Here is a 23303-nt window from a genome sequence, read left to right as displayed (position 1 = left end):
ACAGTAAGGAAGTTTGCAAAACTGTTTACTAATACCAGTCTTCTCGTTTTTTTTTGTAAATGATTACTTAACGATGTCATTTAAGTTAATGTGTTTATTGGTTTTTTAAAAATTTTATTTAATGGGGAGCCTGGGTGGCTTAGTGGGTTAAAGCCTCTGCCTTCGGCTCAGGTCATGATCCCAGGGTCCTGGGATCCAGCACCGCATTGGGCTCTCTGCTCAGCGGGAGGCCTGCTTCTCCCTCTCTCTCTCTGCCTGCCTCTCTGCCTACTTGTGATTTCTGTCTGTCAAATAAATAAATAAAATCTTAAAAAAAAAATTTTTATTTAAGTAAACTCTTTGCCCAAGATGGGGTTTGAACTTACCACCTCAAAATCAAGAGCTGGATGCTCTACCAACTGAACCATCCAGGAGCCCCTAGTTTTTATTCTTAAATTAATAATTACTTTAAGAACTTTTAATTTGTAACATAGTAAGTATCCATATAACACACAAAAAGATAAAGGGGTAGTAGGACCAAAGTCTGAGAACTGCTGTTCTAACCAAACCGCTGACACTTGGTGCTTCAGTTAAACAATGCTTTGCTCACCTAATGGATCAAATGAAAGAACTGAAGAAACTTAGATGAATAAAGTGCAATTAGTGGGCAAGCAACATCAAAAATAACTGCATCAGCTCCCCAGATATCACCACTATAGAAGGTTAAAGTTACTATAAGCTAATAACAAAAATTTATCATCTGCTTTCTTATTCATTTATGGCAACCTAGGACTTCTCTTCCTCCCATGTATTAATTTCCTAAAGTATTAGTACAGGAACAAGCTAAAGAACAGAACTCTTGGATTATATATCTTTTTTCTTTTTTGATCTAATATATGCAGATAGGTCTTTTTTTTTTTATTAATTCAAGTACATACAAATTAGAAATATATTCCTTTGTTGAGCTAGACCATTTGCCACTTGATCCACTCCCTCTCTGGAAAGTTCTGGACTACCCGCTATACTCAGAGGTCCTTCTGGGCAGGTTCCTCAAGTAGATCACCATGTTTTCTATCATAGGGAGGGACTCCGGTACCCTAATCATATCTGACTGACTAGGATGAATGTCTGACATTACGGCAACCATCTAACGGTTAGGCAACTGAGAGATAGCTAGAACTCTCAAAACCAGGGAATTTGCCAGTAATGACAGGAACAATATCTGAGTTAAAACAAGGAATAGTGAAGTCACTATACTGGTTCACTGCTGGTATAAAGAACCACAGAAAAAAATTACCTGATGCTGTACATACCCTAGAACTCTATGGAATCCTGAAAGACCTTCTAGTTCCTGAATGACATCCCCACCTCCATGATAGCTGATGGTGAGATAGATGAAATAATTCTCTTTCTTCCCTCTGTATCCTTTTCCCCCCCCCTTTTGGTGGGGGTGGGGGAGTATTAATCCTATTAAGGTGACACACCAACTTCCTTATAATCTAAAAAATAGAACTACCACACTTAAGGGATCAAACAAAAAAGGGACCAGAATAAAGAACTGGAGGCTGTGAAAAATGAAATAACCTAGATCTTTGTTTTCTTTACACTCATCAGTAAGAGAACATCAATCGTATTGTGTCAACAGAAGGACATCACTAGAACACACAAAATCCCATAAGGTCCCATTATGTAAACTGATGACTGTGAGAATCATGAAAATACTGGCCTTATATTTTGTATGATCTACAGATATTGAACCCTAGCCCTTATTTCTATTTTTTTTTTTAAAGATTTTATTTATTTGACAGACACAGATCACAAGTAGGCAGAGAGGCAGGCAGAGAGAGAGGAGGAGGAAGCAGGCTCCCTGCTGAGCAGAGCACCCGATATAGGGCTCGATCCCAGGACCCTGGGATCACGATCTGAGCAGAAAGCAGAGGCTTTAACCCACTGAGCCACCTGGGCGCCCCCTCGCCCTTATTTCATCAAGAATTTCTCCAATCAACTGAAAAAAGGCAGGAAAACTTACTGAATATCTTATAAAATTTCATTCCCAGAATTACACAAGCTGGAACAAAATTTGAGAACAGCTTTTAAACAAAACTCACTGATAGAACAAAGCATATATTACCCAAATAAAATTAGATACTCAGATGAAATAAAACCCAATTTTAAATGAACACTGTGTGGCTAAGAAGTTAAAATAAGGATTAAAAAAAGGAAGTAAGGATTAAAACGATCAAGTATTTTTTGCTCTTTCCAACCTGAAAAGCGACTCAATTCCCTATATCTTGATAACTAATTAGCAGCTGCTCATTTCTCACCCCATTCTACCTGGCCAGAAAACATGTTCAGCTTAACATAGCTTGCAAGGCAAGGGGTGGTGAGATGAATGTACAATCTTTAAAAGTGGAGATCTTTATACAAGAGAATAAAACCAGACAAGTATCTCATTTTACACAAACAAGAATATTAGTCCTAAAATACAGCTCTTTCTAGACTTTCTTCCTAGTGTATGTTGTTTCTTTTTAAAATATGCAAAATATGCTTGAAAAAAACTGTATTTAAATATAGAGAAAGTCAAAGCAAACTAATTCCCAAGTGGTGGAACTTCCCTGCTATCCTCCTCACCCCCAAAATATCCTCCCTGTTCTCCTTCCCTCCAAAATATCTTACGAGGAATGCCAAAGTAAAAAGGCCAAGCTGTTCCAGTCAAAGGTGGACTTCTGCAAAACCCTGGAATTTCTTAGTTATTATTTGAAAGGCATTCAAGCAAAGGAGTCCATGAAGCATTTGAAAATAAACAAAACTTGATATTGGCATATGAGAAAATAAATTTTTCGATTACATTGCTACCACGTTTGCTTCAAAATGAGCCAAAATATAAGAGCACAAATTAGTCTGATGAGATTTAAAAAAAACCAGTAGTAGCATTCTTTCTATACTACCAAACCAATCACTTAACAGTCTCCAGTGTTTACACTTTCCATCACTCACCAAAATCTTCATGAATCAGTAAGAAACACTCTTTTCTATAAATAAACAAGAATAAATATCTCCCCTCTGAATAGCTTTGTTCCATTATGAGAGAGCTTACAAAGCAAAAGATGTAAGGAAAAGAACATATACATGTATTTTTTTTTAAACTAAAGAACATGACTTCTGCAATCCTGAACCAAACCAAGAAAAAAAATTTTTTTTTTAAATAAGACAATGAAATTAGGAAAATGAGTGGATACTCAAAAATATTTAAGATACCCTTCTTAATATTCCTTAGGCTTGATAACTGCAGTTGCTTTTCTCCTCCAGTGTTTACCTTTCATATACGCCTGAATGATTAACACATTAAGACTGATATGGCTTTAAGATATCTCAGCAGATGGATGGAACAGGAATGGTCATGGGATAGCCATGGTTGAAACGGCTAATCTGTATACGAAGCTTTATTATACTCCTCTTTCCGTACACGGTTTAAATAAAAACGTATCCTATGCGTCAAAACATCCTGTCAAAAGCAGAGAAATTTTTGTCCCACTAAATCACCCAGAAGTCTGCTTATTTTCTCTCATTTACCTGGTCTGATTAACAAGTTCTAGTCTGCAAACAATAATTAACTTCTTCCACTAGATCCACAGCTGAAATACAAGGCTCACCCTGGTGTCTTTTAATTCCTCTCATCACTGATGAGTGTCAGGTGAGCAAACAATCCAGGAATTATAATTAGTAGTCATTTTAACATTAAAACCTGATACCCATTTTGAGTCAAAATGAACTATCAGAGGTTGCTGGTTTGAGGGCTTTTGTTGTTGTCTTGTTTTTTTAATTTACCTTTATTTTACATTTACCTTTATTTAACTTTTAATTTACCTTAGTCTCCCCCTAGTATTTGAACTAAGTTTGGTGAACAGATTTTTCACTCTCAAGGAGTAAACTTTGAATAAGAGTAAAAGGTCTCAATCGAATGGGACACACAGAAATGGTGCAAAAATTTCGGGGTACGTAACTCTACATACACCCTTACACTCCCTTCCCCCAAAAGCCTTTTAAGAGGTTAGAAAGGAGAGACTCTGGTTGGTTGGTTTTGTCTCCTCCTCCTCCCTTCTTAGGGGGAGGTGCTAAAAAGCAAAGAAATCGCCGGAAGAAGGAAAGCGAAAAGCACGGAGTATGGACAACCAGACCTTAAATAATTGGAAACTGTAACCAAATTAAAAGAAGTTAAAAGGGTGTTACCTAGTAAACACCTCCCTGTAACTCCAACTCACCTGAGCGGCTCAGAGTTAAGAACCCTAGCTGTAGGTACACTCATATTCGAACTCCCCTCTCTTCACGTACTCACAGGTACAAAGGCACAGAAAGAACTGTTCCTGACCCTTGCCAATAGTAGCGCCGCAAAAACAACTCTCACGCTGGCCGGAACCACGCTGGCCAGGCGTCCCCGGCCCAGCGAAGCCACCCGAGTCCCTCCCCATGGGGCAAGGAACCCCCAAACCACTGCCCGGCTCCTCAGGCAAGACACCCCTCTTTCCAGGCCCGGCGAGAGGTAGCGGAGGGACGGAGCCTCCACTGGAAGAACCCGCTCGCCGCCGAGGCCCTCTGCGCCCGCCCGGAACTGGGGTCTTGGCCCCGTGCCGCCCATTCTGGACCCAGGCCCGGAGCCCCGTGGTGCCTGGCGCGAGCCTCGCCCCCGGGCCACCCCGTGCCGGAGGAACCCGCGCGAACCACTGAGCTGCGCCGGACGCCGCCGTGTGGACCCGGTCACTGGCTACCTGTCTTCGCTCTTGTTTTTCTGCTTCTTCCCCATCGTGTGTCAGCGGCGCTCGTAGCCCCAGCCCCTCTATTCGGTCTCTCACAGACCCACTGTCCCCCAGCCGACTTTGGTCTCTTTTCGGCTTGGTTCCCCTCGCACTGCCGCCTCTCGAACCCGGCTCTCCACAGACCCGCGCACCGGGACAGGGCACATATGGTGTGAGCTCTCAGTGCGCAAGCGCATCGCCTCGCCGCTTCGGCGTGGGGACGCAGGGCGCGGCTCATCGAGAGCTGCGCTTTAGGTAGAGCGTCTCCAGTTGACCCGCCAGCCAGGCGGGAGCCTGAGCGCCCCCTTTCCGCAAGCGTCCGCCGCGCAAGAATAACAGCCGGGTGTCCTGGTTCTAGAACCCTGAGACAGACAATGAAGCTGAAAATTCCCCATGTCAGCTCCATCTCTGAGGGGAACGCAAACTTGGAGTTCTGGAGCTCCCCTCAGAAGTAAGCCTTGGGCTTTCCTTCCATCTCTGTATCTTTGTATTCTCAACCGCACGCAGTTCAGTAACGAAACACAATGAACCAGTATAGGCACTCCAGGTAATCTAGGACAAATTGGGACTCTCAGTAACGTCCTTTAATTATAAGGTCTGTTCAGCCACTAAAAAACAATTACCATGAACAAGGACACACCCTTAATTCCCCGAAATAGAAATTAACCTTTACATTCAAAGTGAGAGCAAGATCTAAGAATTTGTGTTATGGAAGTACAAAAGGAACCAACTTGCTAAGGTGGTAAACATGTTTAATATCCGGATCTGCACGGTGATATTACGGGTGTTAAGTATGTAAAAACTAATCATGCTGTGGAAGTTATACCTCAACTTAAAAAAAAAAAAAGTGTTCATTCAACACGACAGAAGCGAAGTTGGAGTGTCACTCCGGAGCAAGATCGTAGCTCTCTCGTTTCTGACGTAACATTGTGAGTACTGAGGCTCGCAGCCTAGCGAAGTCCAACACGGCCAGACCAAGCACTGATAAACTACAGCCTCCAGAATACTTTGCTCCTTCCCCGGTGGACGGTTTACCCAGAGCGAGGCTAAGAATCGGAAATCTTGGGGCGGAGGATGGGAGCTACGCACGCGCAGAAGCGCTCACCGTACGCACGCCCTCCTCCCCCGCCCCACTTCTCGGGCGTCGCAGCTTGTATCGCGTGAGGGCTGCAGCCAAAGGGGAGGCGGAAGTGACGGCCGGTTCGCAGCTACCGGCAGCTGCTGCGAGGGTGAAGCCAGAGCGGACTGCCTTTCTGGAGCAGTTCCTCATTCTCAGGTGTCACCGAGAGCTCAGGTGAGGCAGAGGATGGTGTGAAAAAACCGGCTGCCGCCTCCCAGTGCTGATCGCTTCACTCAACATCCGGCCAGGGCGGGGGAGGGGCGCGGCCCAGAAGTCGGTGTCTGTGAGGCGGAGGCGGCTTCGGCGCATGCGCCCTGGGAGGTGTCGAAGACCCGGCAGCCTGTACTCCGCCTTGATCTGTCCCTGTGGGCTCAGGGAATGGCAAGGATGCTTTTCGGAAGGTGTCTCGGGTGCAGTTAAGGTGTTTTGGAGGGTGCATGTAAGGGAGTCAAGGAAACGGTTAGGTAATTTGAGGACAAGCCCCTTCCCACTGTTGCCGATGAACTGTAAAAAGGAAGACTCAGGTTTGTGGTTTGAAGAATGAAAAGTTACCGGGATCGCTACACCATCTCCTTTCCCCTTTGTGAATGCGGTGACCACCATCACCTGTCCCCAGAACAGCTCTTGGTATTCGCTTCTGTTCCCGGTTATCCCAGAATTAAATTCTGAGTTCATCTCATAAAACTCCAGGGATCAGCATCCGCTCTATTTCTGGTAAGAACAGGTTCTGACATGTAAGTCAGTGTCTTGTTAAATAACCAGTTTTCTGCCTCATCCGGCTCCAACCCTAAGGGAAACAGTCTCACTGACATTTTTCTTTGGAGATAGGAAGTGTGAAGTTATTTTACTGTATTTGAAATATAATTCATTGAAAATGTATAGCATTTTCATATTGAAACTTAAGGATAATTTGAACAGAAAGTAGGGACATGTTCCTTCACAAAATTTTTTTAAAGGTTTTTATTTGAGAGAGAGAGAGAGTGTGTGTGTGTGTGTGCGCGCGCGCAGGAGCGGGGCAGACGGAGAAGCAAGCTCTGGGCTAAGCAAGGAGGTGGAGATGTGGGACTGTATCCCGGGACTCTGAGATCATGACCTGAGCCACTCAGGCGTCCCCAAATTAACAAATATTTTTTGAGCACTTGCTGTGTTCCATTCACTGCTACCTCTGGGGATACAAAGATGAAATCATTGCCTTCAACTGCTTTTCCTGTGAAGAAAAAAAAAGGTGAGGTTTGCAAGAAGATGACGTCTTTTCAGTTCGGTAGTTGTAGAGGGTTTGTGTGAGTCAGGCTGTGTGTCAGAGACCCACTCACTGTGGGTCAGTGAGTTCACAGTGTATTAAGATTTTTTTTAAGGTTTTCAGTAGTATTTGCAACTGTGTCATAGTTAATTGAAATGCAACATCTTCCTGCTTTCATAAGCAAATTATAAATTATATTTCTGTAGTAATAACCCAGAGGTACACATAAAATTTCCATCTGATTGTTGTTAATAGAAAACACTACATTTTATAACATGTGTTATTGAGATAGAGCTTCCTTTCCTATCTGAATTAGATTCTGTTTTTAAACTACTCTATGTTACATAAAGGAGTAATGGGAAAATCAGTATTTTTAACATTTGGAGTGATACTGTTTTACATCAAAGAACACTGTCAGTAGATCCATACCAGTATCAATCTTTGTAGCATCATAGATTTTGTTAGGTCATAGAGAACAGCAGTGAAAATTAAAATTTAGGGAATACCAGGCACTGTTCTTTACATAAATTGTAAAGTACTTTCTCAGAAGTTAATCATTTAGGTAGAAACCTTGAAAAATGGGTTTTTGGCTGCACTCTGTTCTATACTGAAGAAAAGTTTGTTTTGTAGATGCATGTGTAAAACCTCTCTGCAGTTAAACTTCACTATTATTCAGTAATTTCTGCTTTATTTCTCTTCTGGTTTAAAATAAGAAGCACTGTTAATATATGGCATTAGGTAGAACTCCAACTACCCACTTCTTTCTGGTCTTAAAGACTTGTCTTTGCTTTATTGTAATGAAAAACTAAGTCGGAAGCACCTAAACTACGCTTTAAGTAATCTTTTGAGTGGTGTGACTATAACCTGTGGAAAATTCAATTTTAAAACATTTCAGTAAGAGGCGTCCGAGTGGCTCAGTCAGTTTCCGGGTGGCTCAGTCGGTTTCTTGATTTCAACTCAGGTTATGATCTCAGAGTGTTGCAATCTAGTAAATTCGCTGAGTGTGGAGCCTGCTTAAAATTCTCCCTCTCCCTCTCCTCCCCTTCCCTTTCTGCCCCTCTCTAAAAAGAATAAAACATTTAGGGGTGCCTGGGTGGCTCAGTCTTTGGGGTTTGGCTTCGGCTCCAGTCATGATCCCAGGGCCTGGAATTAGGCCCCACATAGGGCTCCCTGCTCATTGGGAAGCCTTGTTCTCCCTCTTTCCCTGCTTGTGTTCCTTCTCTCGCTGTCTCTGTCAAATAAATAAATAAAATCTTAAAAAAAATAAAATATTTAAATAAAAATTCTCATAGGTAACATGAAATTCTTTGTTGTCAGCAGAACATTTTGTGTAGTACAAATTATACATTTGCTAGAATTTTTGTAGAGAAAACTTAACTTGTTTTTTTTTTCCCCCAACTTTACAAACATTCTCCTTAGCACCAAGGCTGAGCTATACCATTTAGAAGAATGGAAGCGAATGCATCTGTAGACATGTTTTCAAAAGTCCTGGAAAATCAGTTGCTTCAGACTACGAAACTAGTAGAAGAACATTTGGATTCTGAAATTCAGAAACTGGATCAGATGGACGAAGATGAATTGGAACGCCTCAAAGAAAAGAGACTTGAGGCACTAAGGAAAGCTCAACAGCAGAAACAAGTAACCTCTCTGCCCTGCTTTCTGAAATTACTTTAACAGTATGCTCCTAACAACTTATATATACATGTGCTGAAGTAGTTGTATTTCAGTCCTTATTTTTAGCGTTGTTTTTGATTTTTACTACAGAGTGTTATAACTGTTAAAAATTTGCTGGGAAAAAAATTAGTTTTAAAGACACATTAAAAATTAGCATGCTCAGTATGTTAATCCACAGTCAAGTAAAAGAAACACTGTGCCCAAGATCATTTTTTGAACTCAGATTTTTTGCTTGAGGAGGAGCCTAGGAAGAGCACTGGGAGTCAGTGGTTTCCCTTTTAAGTAATTGTAAAGCCAGTAAAGCCAATTGTAAAGCCAATTTAGCTCTGGTCACTGTAAGTGAGGTGAGAGCTGTAAGGCAATCTACACAGAAGAAATAATTTCAGGCATTTCCATTGTAACAATTACATGGCTTATTTATTCAAAGGAATGCATGCTGGGTCACAAAGAAGGGTGGCCACAGCTCTATCCTTATTGGTCTTCTAGAGTGTGGAACAGCCTCATACACTAATCAAAACCAGTTGGGTTAAATTTTGTAAATATAATTTTGATTAAAAATGTTTTCATTGCTTTTTGTCAGATTGAAATAGATTATTACCAATTCTGGTTCCTCTCAGTTGGCTGTGAATAAAACATGCGCTTTTAACTTTTCCAAAGAAATAGGGAGTTTTGTTTGTGTTGCTGTAGCATCTCTTTGATAATGTTTATACTCTCAGTGTTTATAAGAATTGCTACAAAAAGGAAAGAATGTTTTGTAATGTGACTGAGTTTCTATTTTTATAGCTTGAGTTTTCTAAAATAGGGTGTGTGAGTGTAGTGTGGTTTTAAAGCCAGGAGACTTTATTATAATGCTAATAATTATTTAAGGTAATGTAAGAGGAGATTCTGCTACAAACTCCTATTTCACAATCACAGTTAAGTAACACTACTAATTGCTAATAGTTCAACTAAAAAAAGTCATAACCAGGATCTTTTTGTAGAAAGACTGAATCTACCTGATTGGCAGTAAGCAATATACATGATGGCTTAAATGAAACTGTCAGCAGTTAAAAACAATAGTCTGAATATTTATCATTAAAAACCTAAGTCCTACAGCCTTTAGGGACTTCTTTTTTTTTAATACTATGCAAATCAATTTAAAATTAATTTGTCATAGAATAATGGAGAGGGTCTTATTTTACAGTTTTCACTGCATTGTAATAGATCTTTTTTATTAAAATGTTTTTTAAGGAAGTAGACAAGAAGCTTTAATGATATATACTCTTTTTGAGAGAGTAGTATAGATTGCGTAGTAGTTTTGATTTACTGATCTGTATAGGTATCAGGAAATGAGTATATGCAGTGACATAAGCACTTAATAGACCTATTTGAATTAATATGCCTCAGTCACCCAAGTACTCTCTTCTTGTTACAGCAGCTAGCGACATAGGACTTAAGTGGAAAGCAGTAGGACAGGCTTTGGGTGATAGCCACTAAGCGAGAGCTAGGTGCTGCCCAGCTGCCAGGCCTTGGGTAGGCTTAGCCTGCATTGTGATATCTACCCATCCTGCTTGATTCCATTCAGCAGATGCCCTGCAGAGCACAAACTCTGAAAGAAACTGTACTAAGAGTACAGGGGTATGCTGAGTGTCTCAGGAGAGATGCCATGTGTTGGTGGAGGTTCAGAGTAAGATTGCCTCCCTCTTAGGAACTTGGAAAGGCTCAGGTCTTCCACCTGTTGGTTAAACATATGAGAATTAAAAAGAGTTTTTTAAAAAACAAACACTCTTTTAAGGGCAGTGCTATTGGTGAGTCAAGAAAAGGCATGAAGTGGCACATGGGTGGCTCAGTGGGTTAAGCCTCTGCCTTTGGCTCAGGTCATGATCTCAGGGTCCTGGGATTGAGCCCCGCATTGGGCTCTCTGCTTGGCGGGGGGCCTGCTTCCCCCCCCCCCATCTCTCTCTGTCTGCCTCTCTGCCTACTTGTGATGTCTGCCTGTCAAATAAATAAATATAAAAAAAAGAAGAAAGAAAAGAAAAGGCATGAAATGTTAACCTGCCATTAAGGAGTTGTACTTGAGAGTTTAAGTTGTTCACAGGCATTTGACCAGAGAAATGTCACATAGGGAGAAACACCAGGGCTTCCTGTGAGTGTCAGCTCAGCATAAGACAATGTGAAATGGATACCAAAGCTATTAATATAGTCTGTGTTAGCTTAAGTCCAGAGGAAGAAAGGAGATGGCACTCTTGCCCGTCTCTCAGTAGACTACTTCTGGAGGGCCGCATTCAGACTTCTGCCCCTTTTTAAAAGGACAAGGAGGAATTAGTCTCTGTTCAGAGGAGGATAATTAGAAAGTAAGATATGTAGAGATCATTTCATATGAGAAACAGCCAAAAGAAAATGAAGGGAGAGAGGTAGAGAAGATAGGATATTGGAAGGACTGATGTGTGAAAGACATTAGAACTTTTTTCTCTAACCTTAGGTCCACAGGCCTAAGTGGTCCATAGATCCACAGACCAAATTTACAGATCTATTGCAGTTCAGTGTGAGAAAACCTTTCAAACAGTTAGAGAGTATACATGCAACTGCTTTTTAAGCACCTGTGCCAGACACTATCATGTTGATAGTCTTACTTTTTTACAACTCAGATGGTTGCTTCGTGATCTCCACTTTATAAATGAGGAAATGGAGACTCAGAGAGGTTATTAGAATTCTTAGCCTAATAAGTGGTAGAACAATTATTCAAGCCCATGCCTTCTGCCTGTAAGCCCAATGTTCCTTTTTACTAAAACTAGCTGCCTGAAAAAGGAAGCAAGCTTCCAATGGAGATGATGAACCTTTCCTGTAGCAGGAAGCTTGAGAAACTGAAAAGTCTGTCAGGCATGATTGATGAGGGTTGATACACTGGGTTGAGAAGTTGGATGAGATGACTGATGGGATCTGTATTATTTCTGGACATTATGTGGGATCTGTATTGTTTCTGGACATCATGTGATTTTTTTCTTCCTAAGATACTCCCCCTTGGTGGCCAGTATAGAAGTGGGTCCTGCCTCTGAGCAAACTGGACTTGAGCTGCAGAGAGCTGCAGGAACCACCCCTCCTCTTGCCCTCCTTACAAAGACCAAGTAGCTTTATCTCATGAGCATTGTTTTTCAGAGCTTGGTGTTAACTTGGACCTAATGCTTCTGATTTTAGTAGTTTGAGTACAGAGAAATTAAATGGATATTTACATTTTAAATCTCTGAAGTCTAAATTTTTATTTTTGAAGTTCTGAGAAAATGTGTTTGAAGGTAGCAAGACAGATGATTGTCTTAAACACAAACTGTGCTGAAAGATAGTCCCTGCCCACAGATTTATGTCTACACTAAAACTAGAGACATAGGAAAGGAAATCACTAAGAGGAATTGATTTCTCTACAAGATAAAATCAACTTCGTTACAGAATACTATAGCAATTTAGACACAAAATAAATGTAAGGTGGTACTGAAAGATATTTCAAGTTTATAATATTTCCCTTTTCTCCAAATTAGGAATGGCTTTCAAAAGGACATGGGGAATACAGAGAAATCCCTAGTGAGAGAGACTTTTTTCAAGAAGTCAAGGAGAGTAAAAAAGTGGTTTGCCATTTCTACAGAGACACCACGTTCAGGTAACTTTGTTTACATCAGTGACTTGTTTAAAAATGATGAGATCTTTGAGTAGAGGTACACTAACATAATAGGGAAATTAAAAAATTAGAGGAACTATTTCTAAGTTGTTTCTTTGTACTTACGTCTCTGTTAAAGTTAAACAATTGTTATATTGAAGATTAACTTAAAAACCCGTTACATTAAAAAGTTTAAATGAACATTATTGAAAATCAAGATTATTTCCGTAGAACTGGCTATTTTCTGAATTGTATTTTCACTAGGTAACTTTAAAAACATGTAAGAGATGTACACGTAAAAATTTGTTTTTGTCAATACAAGAATTATTTCTCCCTTTTGTGGTACTGGTATGGTATAAGCACAGTGTTGGGAGTGGGGCCAACACCAGCTTTGAATTCACTCACTCCTTCTCAGCCAGAAACTCGTGGGGAGACAGTGGTTTGAGCAAGCCTTTCACTAGAAGCATCACTGGGCGTGCCAGGGTTGGCTGGAAGGAGAGGAAAGTGATTTCTTCTGGACAACCCAGCTCTGCAAGCCTCTCTACAGAGGCAGAGTCCTTGTAAAATGAAAATACCCCTAGAAAAGTTCGTATCTTAAGTCTTTCTTTTAACCCTCAAAGGTGATTAGTTGCCAACTTTTAAAAATTGAGAGATACAATTTTTTTTCGAAGTCCAGATTTCAGATGTTTTAAGAAATCAAATAACTTAATAACAGACCTAGAATTCAGTAGAAACGCAGTTTGCTAATGCTGAATAGCAGCCACCTCCCTCAAACAGACACACACTCCAGTGTAGATTCTCCGTCATTCATTGCTGTCTCAGCCTTGCCCTCTTCCCCCTGCTCGGCCCTTGTCTTAAACTCACCACCCAGTAACTTCGTTATTAATTAACGTCTTTCAGGGATTGGTTGCCTGGGACGTACTGATTAAGGTAATAAAAATGAAAGAAAATGTTGAGGTGGTGAAATCTCTTGTAAGGGAAAGTATGGGAAGGTATTAGGAAAGAAAGGGTATCGGGGCACCTGGGTGGCTCAGTGGGTTAAGCCTCTGCCTTCAGCTCACGTCATGGTCTCAGGGTCCTGGGATTGAGCCCTGCATCAGGCTCTCTGCTTGAAGCACAGAGCCTGATCCCGCCCCCGCTTCTGCCTCTCTGCCTACTTGTGATCTCTCTCTGAAATAAAAAAGTAAAATAAATAAAAATAAATAAGTAAGTAAGTAAATAAATAAATAAATAAGTACAATCTTAAAAAAAGAAAAGAAAGGGTATCAGAGAAGCCCTCTGTCACTGTGGTACTCTGTCCTCTCCCATTGGCACACATTTCTCAAGTTGCCCACCTCTGACCTACATGATGAGGTGGTATATTAATATCATGTTAGTCTCTAAGGTTGATATCATTTGATGTTTATTAGATGTTTTTGCCCACTAGATTGTTTTGTGAAAACAGAGTTTGCCTATATTGTGGTTCACCATTCTCCCAAGTTTTTACCCCCAGAGCAGCAATGGCTGACACATAATAGGTGCTCAGTAAATATATATGATGGTTGTATAAACAGTGCAACACCAGGAGTACTTACTTTCAAGCAAAAATGAAAAATCAAGAGATACCTGGCTGGCTCAGCCAGTAAAACATCTGACTTTTGATCTCGGGGTCTTGAGTTTAGCCTAATGTTGGATATAGAGATTGCTTAAAAAATAGAAAAAAAAAATCATTAGAAAATTTTAGATCTAATAGATATCAGAGTTCTTGGTACATAATAGACTGGAAACTTCATGTATAAAATCCTGGAACATTGATGTGACCCTTTGAGGTAGGTATGTAGGTATAATTCCAAAGCTTCAGGCATGGAGACCCAAGACTTGGGAGAGATTAAGTGACTCACCTAATGTCACTCGTCTACTAAATGACAGAAAAGGATTTGAACCCAGGATTTAAGCCTGCTGCTTCTGGATTTTTTTTTTTTTTAAGTGAATTAATAAATGGTACAGTCATAGATTTACCTAAAATAGGTTCCATATAACTCTAGTAAAACCATGGAGTTGACTTACCTACGAGTCTTCAAGAATATACTTCTCATGTAATGGTTCATTTATCATTTGTTTTGAGCTTCATTCAGAAACCATTTATTAACTTGTTCTCTCCAACTATTTTTCACTACACTCTCATTGCTATATTACATGGGTGATATATGAAAAGATGCATTCAAAGGTAGAGTGATGAGGTATCAAGGTTACCAGGAACTTGCTGGACTCAGTCCTAATTCAGGAATAACTCTACACCAAGAAGTATGCAGAAAGCCTACCAGTAATTATGAAACATTTGATGTCTTCATCATCTAAAGCAGTAGTTATCAAACTTTATGGGACATGAGAATCACCTGTGTGTTTGCCAAGCTCCACTTGCAGAGAATTTTAGATCATATATTTTAAAAGCTGACTTTAATGAACACTGTGATTAAGATCTACTCAAAAAGATTATTACAGTACTCTGTTTCAGGAACACTAAAGTATCAACCAGTTTAAAATACATTTTAACTTTCAGAAAATGTCATTTCCATTTTTCTTTTCAATAGAAAGTGCCTTAATAAAAGTTACTACTGGTATTTTTCATTTCTTTAGAACCATATAACCACATTTATACCCCTTACCCTGTGCTTCTTAATGATAGTTGCAGTTAGAAGAGTTCCTTCTTGGTGACACAATTCAGTCTTAATGACTTCCAAATATGGCACTGTGTGTACATTTCTAATCCTGAAAATCCTCTTCTGAGTTCTATCAAGTCAGATTTGTCACCCTTCAGGCTCTGTGTATGAGACACTAGGAAACATGCATAAGAGAAGTGACAGTTTTTTGTTCTTACCATGAACAAGACAACTTCATGAACCACTTGTGACTGAAAGCGTGTATTTAGTATTTTGTTTTTTATAAGTATCATTAAGGCATATCTGACTTCCTAGAATACTGGATGATTTTTCTGCCTCTCGTCAGTTAACCTATGAAATGAAATGAGGTCATCTGACACAAGCTGGCTGTCAAATTATGAGACTCAAGCAGAAAAACTATAAAATTAGATGTACCCTTACGATATTTATTTTTAATATGAAAAATCTGTTTTAGCTTTTGATTTTCTATATGTTTTTATTTACAGGTGTAAAATATTAGACCGACACTTGGTGATACTGTCTAAGAAACATCTTGAGACCAAATTTCTGAAGCTGAATGTGGAAAAAGCACCTTTCCTTTGTGAGAGACTGCGTATCAAAGTCATTCCCACACTAGCACTGGTAAAAGATGGAAAAACACAAGATTATGTTGTTGGATTTACTGACTTAGGAAATACAGATGACTTCACCACAGAAACTTTAGAATGGAGGCTGGGTTGTTCTGATATTCTCAATTACAGGTAATTTTTAGCAAAACAACTGATTTTAATTCCATATCCAGTTGATATTTTTAGAGAATTTTTTTTTTTATGTTAGCATTCATTTTATGGAGCTAAGTAAGGTCTTCTGGGTTAGATGTAGAAAATGTTTCACAAATGAAAACATATTTCTTAAAATGTACATTATTAGCATGATCTAACAACAAAATCAGAGTTACAGATAAAATTGAGTCTTGGAGTACACCTAACTATGAAAGTTTTCATCCTAACAGATCCTATTGAATCTAATTTTCTGTTAGTCTGAAAACCCAAAATGACACTTTGGAATTGACTCTTCCCTGATTTAAACCAGGTTACTCAAATTGATAATGACTTACTTTTGAACATTAGATTTTTTAATGTAGCTATTCCTGTCTTGTAGAATCTGATAAAATGTATAATCTCATTTCTGTGATCAGCTTAAATTATTGTGGAGACAGTCTCAAATTGAAAACAGTCTAAAATCCAACTTCCATTTTTCATTAATCTCCTTGTCCACTTCGTGAAATGGTTTATCTGATTCCACAAATCAGAACCTGTCATTTTGCCTTCTGTGCCTGTTTTTGATTGGGAAAATTAACAGATAAAATTATACAATTATCATTCTATAGTCATAGTGCTTTTCAGTAAGTAAAAAGTTCTCTTTTCCCTGTTCCTTTTTCTCTGAATCTTCCCTACACATGCCTAAATTATGCATACATTATAGAAATTGACTTTGGAGTTTTAGGTTTTACTTTCTTAAAAACAAAATACTAATATTTATTAAATGTATTTTGAAATTATTTCAAGCTTTAAACAAGTTGAAAAGTAGTACAAAGAATTCTCATCTATCTTTTGCCCGTGTCTTTCAATTTTAAACATTTTGCATTTGCTTTATCATTCTTTTTCTGAATACACACTTTCTTTTCAAAACCATTTGAGTGGAAGTTGAAGATGTATTGTCCCTTTGCTCCTAATATTTCCTTGTGTATTTTCTAACATTGAGAGGTTTTTCTTATGTAACCTTAGTGCAATTATTAAGACAGGAAATGTTATGTAGTTTACAGATCTTATTCAAATTCTGCGACTGTCCCAATAAGATCCTGCATACTAAAATGTTTCATATAGTTACTATGTGTTTTTAGTTTGCATTAATATGTGATAACTTTTCTTATTTTTTAATTGAATTATTTCAATTATTATTATTATTTCAATTATATTTCAATTGAAGAATACAAGCTAGTTATTTTGTAGAGCACCCCTCAGTTTGGATTTGTCTAACATTTCAAGATTAGGTTTGGACTATGCATTTTCTCATGGGTACATGATAAAAGTGACACTGTATTCTTCTCGGCGTAGCACACCAGGAGATAAAGAATGTTTTATCTCATTTCTGGTGGTGGATAACTGAGCACTGGTTAACAGGTTGTCTACCAAGCCAAATAGTGATTTAAGAAGAACTTTTCCATATCCCTCATTAATTAATTTTTCATTTATTCATATTAGAATGGGCAGTAGCTTATTTTACCCAGTGGGCTATAGGTGGTTACTTTTATTATTTATTTTGAAGCCCAAATTGCCCCATATTTGGCCAGTGAGATCCCCTTTCATGCAGGCTTCTATGTCCTTTTTACATGTCCCCACAATTCTTTAAGCATTTTCTTTCTGGTGCAAATAAGTCTTAGAGGGACTCTCCCAAGAATTGACCATTTCCCCAAGGCACTGTGGTTCCTCTCAGTGGCAGATGATATTTCACAACCAGAATCTAGGTGCCAGGAATCTTCCTAAATATTTTTGAAAAAAGAAAATGTCTCAATTATTTCTCAAGCATTATTGAAAAATTTCATACCAATTCCAGGTTAATGATGATGAATTCCACGAGTTTTATTGATGTTTTTCTAAACATTAAAAGATGTGATACACTATCATACCAGCCATAATAAGCTGTAAAAAATAGATCATTTTCCTGTGTCATTCTTATAGTGAAGAAGATCTAATCCAAGTTCAGCATCTCCAAACAGGTGGAAGAACTTTTATTTCTTTCTGTGCTTTTCACTTAGAAACTATGTTCGTACATCTAGTGAAATGTTAGTAATTAATGATAAGAGAAAATAAAACATTGATCAAAAACATTTAGTAATACAAAATAGGGTTTAAAACTCTTAACAACTCTTAACCATCAATATGAATACTATACGTCTTCCTTGACACCAGCATATCCATAGGTTAGGAAGAAAAGAGATTTTTATGCAGGTTAGCATACCAACTGTACTATCATAAAGAATAAATGCTTTTCAAATTTGCTTTATTTTTAGTGGAAATTTAATGGAGCCACCATTTCAGAGCCAAAAGAAATTTGGAACAAACTTCACAAAGCTGGAAAAGAAAACTATCCGAGGGAAGAAATATGATTCAGACTCTGATGATGATTAGAAATTAGTTATAATTCTTTGTAAATTGTCTTCTTATTTCTGCTTACTTCAGAATTAGATGTGTTTTCTAAATCCCGTTGGTTTTGATACATTGGTCATCTAATGGTCATGTTCTAAAGTTTTGTACAGTTTCATCACATTGAAAGACATCTTCAATATTTTCTGTGTGGCACTCATGTTTAAGTTGAGGGAAACTTCTGAGTTCTTAAATTATCCAGCAAGGGTCTGGATTCTCTATTTTTGAGATTGATTTTATCACAATATGATTCTTACGTCTTTATATCATTCACAATTGTGTTTTTAATCTACTGGATTGGAAATAGGAATTCAGCAAACTATTCCAGGACTAATTCTTACACAGCGTTATTTACTTTATACAACAGGTCAAACAGCATTTACTGGTGTAACAGACTCACTTGTAAATGAATTATAAACACTCCTTACTTCTGGAATATATTTAACTATTAAAGAACTGCCTATTTATTCTGTAGGCTGTGTGTTGATGATGAATCAACTGATGGCAGCAGAAAGCTTTTTCTGAGGTTTTGAGCATACTACCTATTTAAAGGTTTTGAGCATACTACCTATTTAAAGGGTTCTGATTGCTTATATTTTAAAACATGCATTAAAAAATAACCAGGAAGGATCACCTGGGTGGCTTAGTTGGTTAAATGTCTGACTCTTGATTTCGGCTCAGGTCATGATCTCAGGATCCTGGGATGGAGCACTGTGTCGGCCTCTGCGCTCAGTAAGGAATCTGCTTAAGATCCTCTCCCTCCATGCCCTCCCCTCCCTCATACTCTCTCTCAGAAATAATCAGGAAACACAATTGGAGTGGCAACATGATCTGCAGACTCCTAAATGACAACAACCGTAACTGGTAAATATATGTATATTTTTTACTTAAAGTCTTGGGAGTTGTCATAAAAGCATACAGCAAATAAAAACATATATTACAGAAACATTTATTCAAGAAAAGACTAAAACTTGGTAAGAATAGTAAGTCTCTTTGGTATTTGAGCCACACTATTTCTCCCCCTAGCTCCCAATTTCAGCCCACAGTTTCTCCTTAGGATGAGCAGACTGCTAGCATTTCTCATTCTACCTGCTCCCTCCCCGCAAGCTCTATGTCACAGAAGCTCTATTTCAGGTAACAGTAGCAAAGAGGACTGGACCTTCCTTCCTCTACCCAGTCCCCACTTAAAGCACTGAAGATCTAGCCCAGGAATGGCAGACCAAGATTACTGTTTTCTGATCACTATTGACCCAGCTCATGATTGGAGGTTCCATGCAAGGAAAGGCAAACAAGACCAGGAGCTGTCACCCACTGCTCTATTTATAGACTACTGCTCTATTTATCACTCCTAGAAAAGCAGGCTACTCTCCCCATTTCCAACTCTGAGACAGTAGCAAATTATAAACAGAGCTTCCATAGCATCCTCTAAGTTAAAGCCTAAGGGTGCTGCCATAGACAAAGGAAATTTGGAGTGGGAGTAGAGACAGACGAGACTGGTAACTCTGTGATAGCAACAGGCAAAAGGGAAACCAGTGATAATCCTAACTGAGAATGAAAGGCAGCTAAGAGTAATCCTAGGTCTAGAACAAGCCTCAACGAGACTATAAGGGCCTGAATTTAATTGGCTCAAACTGTGTAGCCATTTGCACCCCAGTGCCCAAAATAATAGGCCCACCAACAATTAATGGCTGTTAATTACAGTGTGATAACAGTGGAGGCGAACTAGAACCCTTACGAGGAGATTGGAGAAAGGTACCTAAATGCCCTACTAAAACTGTCCTTGGGGTTGGAGGGAGGATTCCGAGTGGCTGCACATTCCCAGGCTGTGCCCTCTCCAGAGGAGCATCAGATGCTGTACAGTGCAGGGTAAATGGACTTAGAAAGTCCAGCTGAGTCACTAAAAAGCTTTGGGAAGAGAAGAGGATGAGTCTCCAGAGCTGCTGTATTATCTAAACTGTCCAATTTTAAACAAAAAGTTCCAATATCTGTGGAGAAGCAAAGTAAAGTGTGTCCCAAAACCAAGGGGATTTCAAAACAGTAAAAAGAAACTGCCTCTGAGTGGACCCAGATGTTCGAAGCACAAAAACCTTCCAAGCAGCTCTCATAAGTATATTTTTTAAAAAACTAAACCCATGCTGGAGGTAAAGGTATGATGATATTTCATAAATAGAAACAAAGTATTTTAAAAGAACCAAATGATGCAGATAATAACAGCCTGAAGAGCAGGAGAAAAGGGCGTGAAAAATAACTTGAGAGAAATATGAATCACCAACATTGTGTAATGGGAATTCCCAAAAGAGAGAAGAAAGAAAATAAGCAGAAAAATACTTTGAAGATTTCTTAATGCTTAAAAATCCCAAGTCTGGTGGAAAACATTAATCTGAGAAAAATCAGTAAATTCTTAACAGAAAGTAGGCCATTTGGCCTACACCCACATACATGTCAGATTAAAAATACTGAAAGAGATCTTGAAAACAAAAAACCACTAGGTACAAGAAAACTCCATTAATGGTTGATTTATCAGAAACAGACCTGAAGGCAGTGGGATGATAACATGCAGAGTGCTGGAAAGGAAAAAACCATCAAGAATCTTCTAACAAAACTATCCTTCAGAAATGAAGGCAGAGTGAGGACATTCTCAGATTTTAAGAATTAATTTCTAGGAAACTGATCTTACAAGAAATAGTGAATTTTTTCAAGCTGAAAGGAAGTGAGACCACGCAGTAAATCAAATCCCCATGAAAAAAAAATGCTGAAGAAGGTAATTATGTAGGAAATTACAAAAGGCATTGTAATGACCTATTCTTCCCTCAGCTGACTTAAAAAACAATACTACAAAACTATATAATTGTGTTATCTATAACGTAGAAATGTATATTTGTGACACAATAAAGCAGGTGGTGGAAGCAAAACTGTATTTCAATAATGAATCCACAGGAAGAAATGAGAACATGAAATGGTGTAAAAAAAAAAAAAAAAAAAGGTAAATATAAAAAAACTATAAATAAGCAGGCACTAGGAGGACGTAGCTCCAGGTCAGGCCTGGGGGTGTCCAAGCCATTGCAAAGTGAGAGGTGTGGCCAGAGCTGCTTGAATATCTACATTTCACTTTCTGTGCTTATCCAAAGTTCTAATTCATCATGGGTAATCTGTCATCAGAAGAAATTCAACTAAGAGCCCACCCACTCATCCAGTTACAGATGAGTTTCTGGAAAGTACAAGGAAAATACTGGGTTTAGCCCTTAATTCTCAGGATGCAGGAATCAAGACTGTCACTATGCTGGATGAACAAGGGGAGGAACTAAACCACATAGAAGAAGGCCTGGACCAAATAGACACGAGAGAGACACAGAAGACTTTAACAGAACCCAACAAGTGCTGTGGCCTTTGCGTCTGCCCGTGTAATAGGACAAAGAACTTTGAGTCTGGTAAGGCCTGCAAGGCAACATGGGGAGATGGTGGAGACAGCTCTCCTAGCAATGTTTATCTATGCAGCCAGACCAAGTGACAAATGGTCAGCTTCAACCAACCACTGGAGCAGCTATCAGTGGATACATTAAACATATAACCAACAATGCCAGAGAAAATGAGATGGAAGAGAACCAACTCAAGTGGGCAGTATCCTAGGAAACCTAAAAAACCTGGCCCTGGACATTGGGCAATGAGATTGAGGCTCAAAATCAACAAATAGACCGGCTCACAGAAAAGGCTGACACCAACCAAGATCATACCGATGTTGCCAATGCCAGAGCAAAGAAACTCATTGACCGTTAAAGCTGCTGCTGTAATTCTTTATCATGTATTCGCTTCTCTAGCTCCTCCTTCAAAGTCATTACCTTTTGACAGTTTGACGTTTTGGTGCCATGCTCTTCTCAATTAGGAGATAATGTGCAAGAGGGACCAAGAATACAGATCCCCTATTGCTTTTTTATGTTTGCTTTCCCTTGAGGGTACACTGCTGCTCAGCCTTCCTTCTAGTGTTTGTTTTTTCTTGGTTCATAGTCTTAGATTGGTTTTTGTACATCATGTATTGTGTTACTTTTCATCCTCCTCATTTACTCTAGCAGGTTCTTTTGCTTTGAAGATTTAGAAGCGTTGCCAAAGACAGCCATGAAGAAAGAAGCTGGAGGCAGGGGGAGTGCAAGGAGGAGAGAGAGGCAAGAGATAAGGGGTTGTTACCTCAGTGAAACCTGTAGGCCCCAAAGCAAAAGTTGTATAGCCACAGTAAAGATCTAGTTGGGTTTAATTTTTAACTTAAGTTGCAGTTACTGCCAATACTTGGTTTCTCACAATATTTTTACTATACACAATATTTTTATACACAATATTTTTGTTATACATCACAACTTGGCAACCTCTGCTCCAGAAAAATAGAATGACTTTTCTCAAAGTGGGCTTAGTTTCTGAACATTTGGTGATTTGCGTATGTACAAAGACATTTCATACTGCACCTTACAGGAACATTTTGTATAAATGAATGACTTTTTACTTTCACATTATTAGTAGTATCATGGTCCCATTACATGCCTCTTAATCTTGTACATATGTATGTGTAACATGAGCATTTCTAAAGGAGGGCTTAGATTTTTTTGGAAAAGTTTGACAAAGTATATTATGTGAATTCAGATTTACCTCAATGTCAAGAATCATGTTTAGATAGGATATAAGAAACTTGTTTTGATCTCAGGTAGAAAAACAGATTGCTTTGAGTTTTTTGTATATTTAGACTTTTAAAAAGCTAGAATTTATTCTGTTTAACTAAAAGTGATTTGGAAAATTGTGCCTTTGGTTTAATTATTGATGATTGTTACTATCATTCAGTTAGCCTTATGGATTGAATAATGTCCAGGATCACATTTATTTAGATCCTGAACAGTGTTATAAGAATCTGATTGGTATTTGTCACCTTTATTTAAGAACTAGTGTCTGCATATTTCACAGGTATTAATGTGGATTGGTTTGACCAATAACCACTGCTTGATCTTTACAATTAAATTTTATAACTAAAAAAGAAATAACTATGTATA

The 23303-nt window shown here is 38.8% G+C and overlaps 2 protein-coding genes and 1 pseudogene across 4 annotated transcripts in view; 2 read left to right on the top strand and 1 right to left on the bottom strand.

Moving 5' to 3' along the window:
* EIF5B (eukaryotic translation initiation factor 5B) overlaps nucleotides 1-5058 on the bottom strand; it is an 80610-nt gene extending 75552 nt beyond the window's left edge. The window contains exon 1 of one of the 2 annotated variants that reach the window (XM_047745070.1): nucleotides 4746-5058. In XM_047745070.1, the coding sequence (XP_047601026.1) occupies nucleotides 4746-4780 (35 nt within the window). In that variant the 5' untranslated portion in view covers nucleotides 4781-5058. The remainder of the gene's footprint in view (nucleotides 1-4745) is intronic. The other variant, XM_047745069.1, reaches the window with a different exon arrangement.
* An 869-nt stretch (nucleotides 5059-5927) lies between these two features.
* On the top strand, nucleotides 5928-21264 carry TXNDC9 (thioredoxin domain containing 9). 2 transcript variants are annotated; one of them, XM_047745073.1, is made up of 5 exons: nucleotides 5928-6066; nucleotides 8552-8770; nucleotides 12316-12434; nucleotides 15577-15831; nucleotides 18144-21264. In XM_047745073.1, exons 2-5 carry the CDS (start codon nucleotides 8582-8584, stop codon nucleotides 18259-18261), a joined length of 681 nt encoding a protein of 226 aa, XP_047601029.1. In that variant the 5' UTR covers nucleotides 5928-6066; nucleotides 8552-8581; the 3' UTR covers nucleotides 18262-21264. The 2 variants fall into 2 exon arrangements, with proteins under 2 accessions (XP_047601029.1, XP_047601027.1); XM_047745071.1 differs by lacking the exon at nucleotides 5928-6066 and adding an exon at nucleotides 6099-6606.
* A 144-nt stretch (nucleotides 21265-21408) lies between these two features.
* Nucleotides 21409-23048, top strand: LOC125108769 (synaptosomal-associated protein 23-like; annotated as a pseudogene).
* Nucleotides 23049-23303: the final 255 nt, after the last annotated feature.

The sequence above is a fragment of the Lutra lutra genome, chromosome 9, assembly GCF_902655055.1.
Source record: "Lutra lutra chromosome 9, mLutLut1.2, whole genome shotgun sequence".
In the NCBI taxonomy this organism is placed as follows: domain Eukaryota; kingdom Metazoa; phylum Chordata; class Mammalia; order Carnivora; family Mustelidae; genus Lutra; species Lutra lutra.
This window is presented reverse-complemented; position numbering and strand designations above follow the sequence as displayed.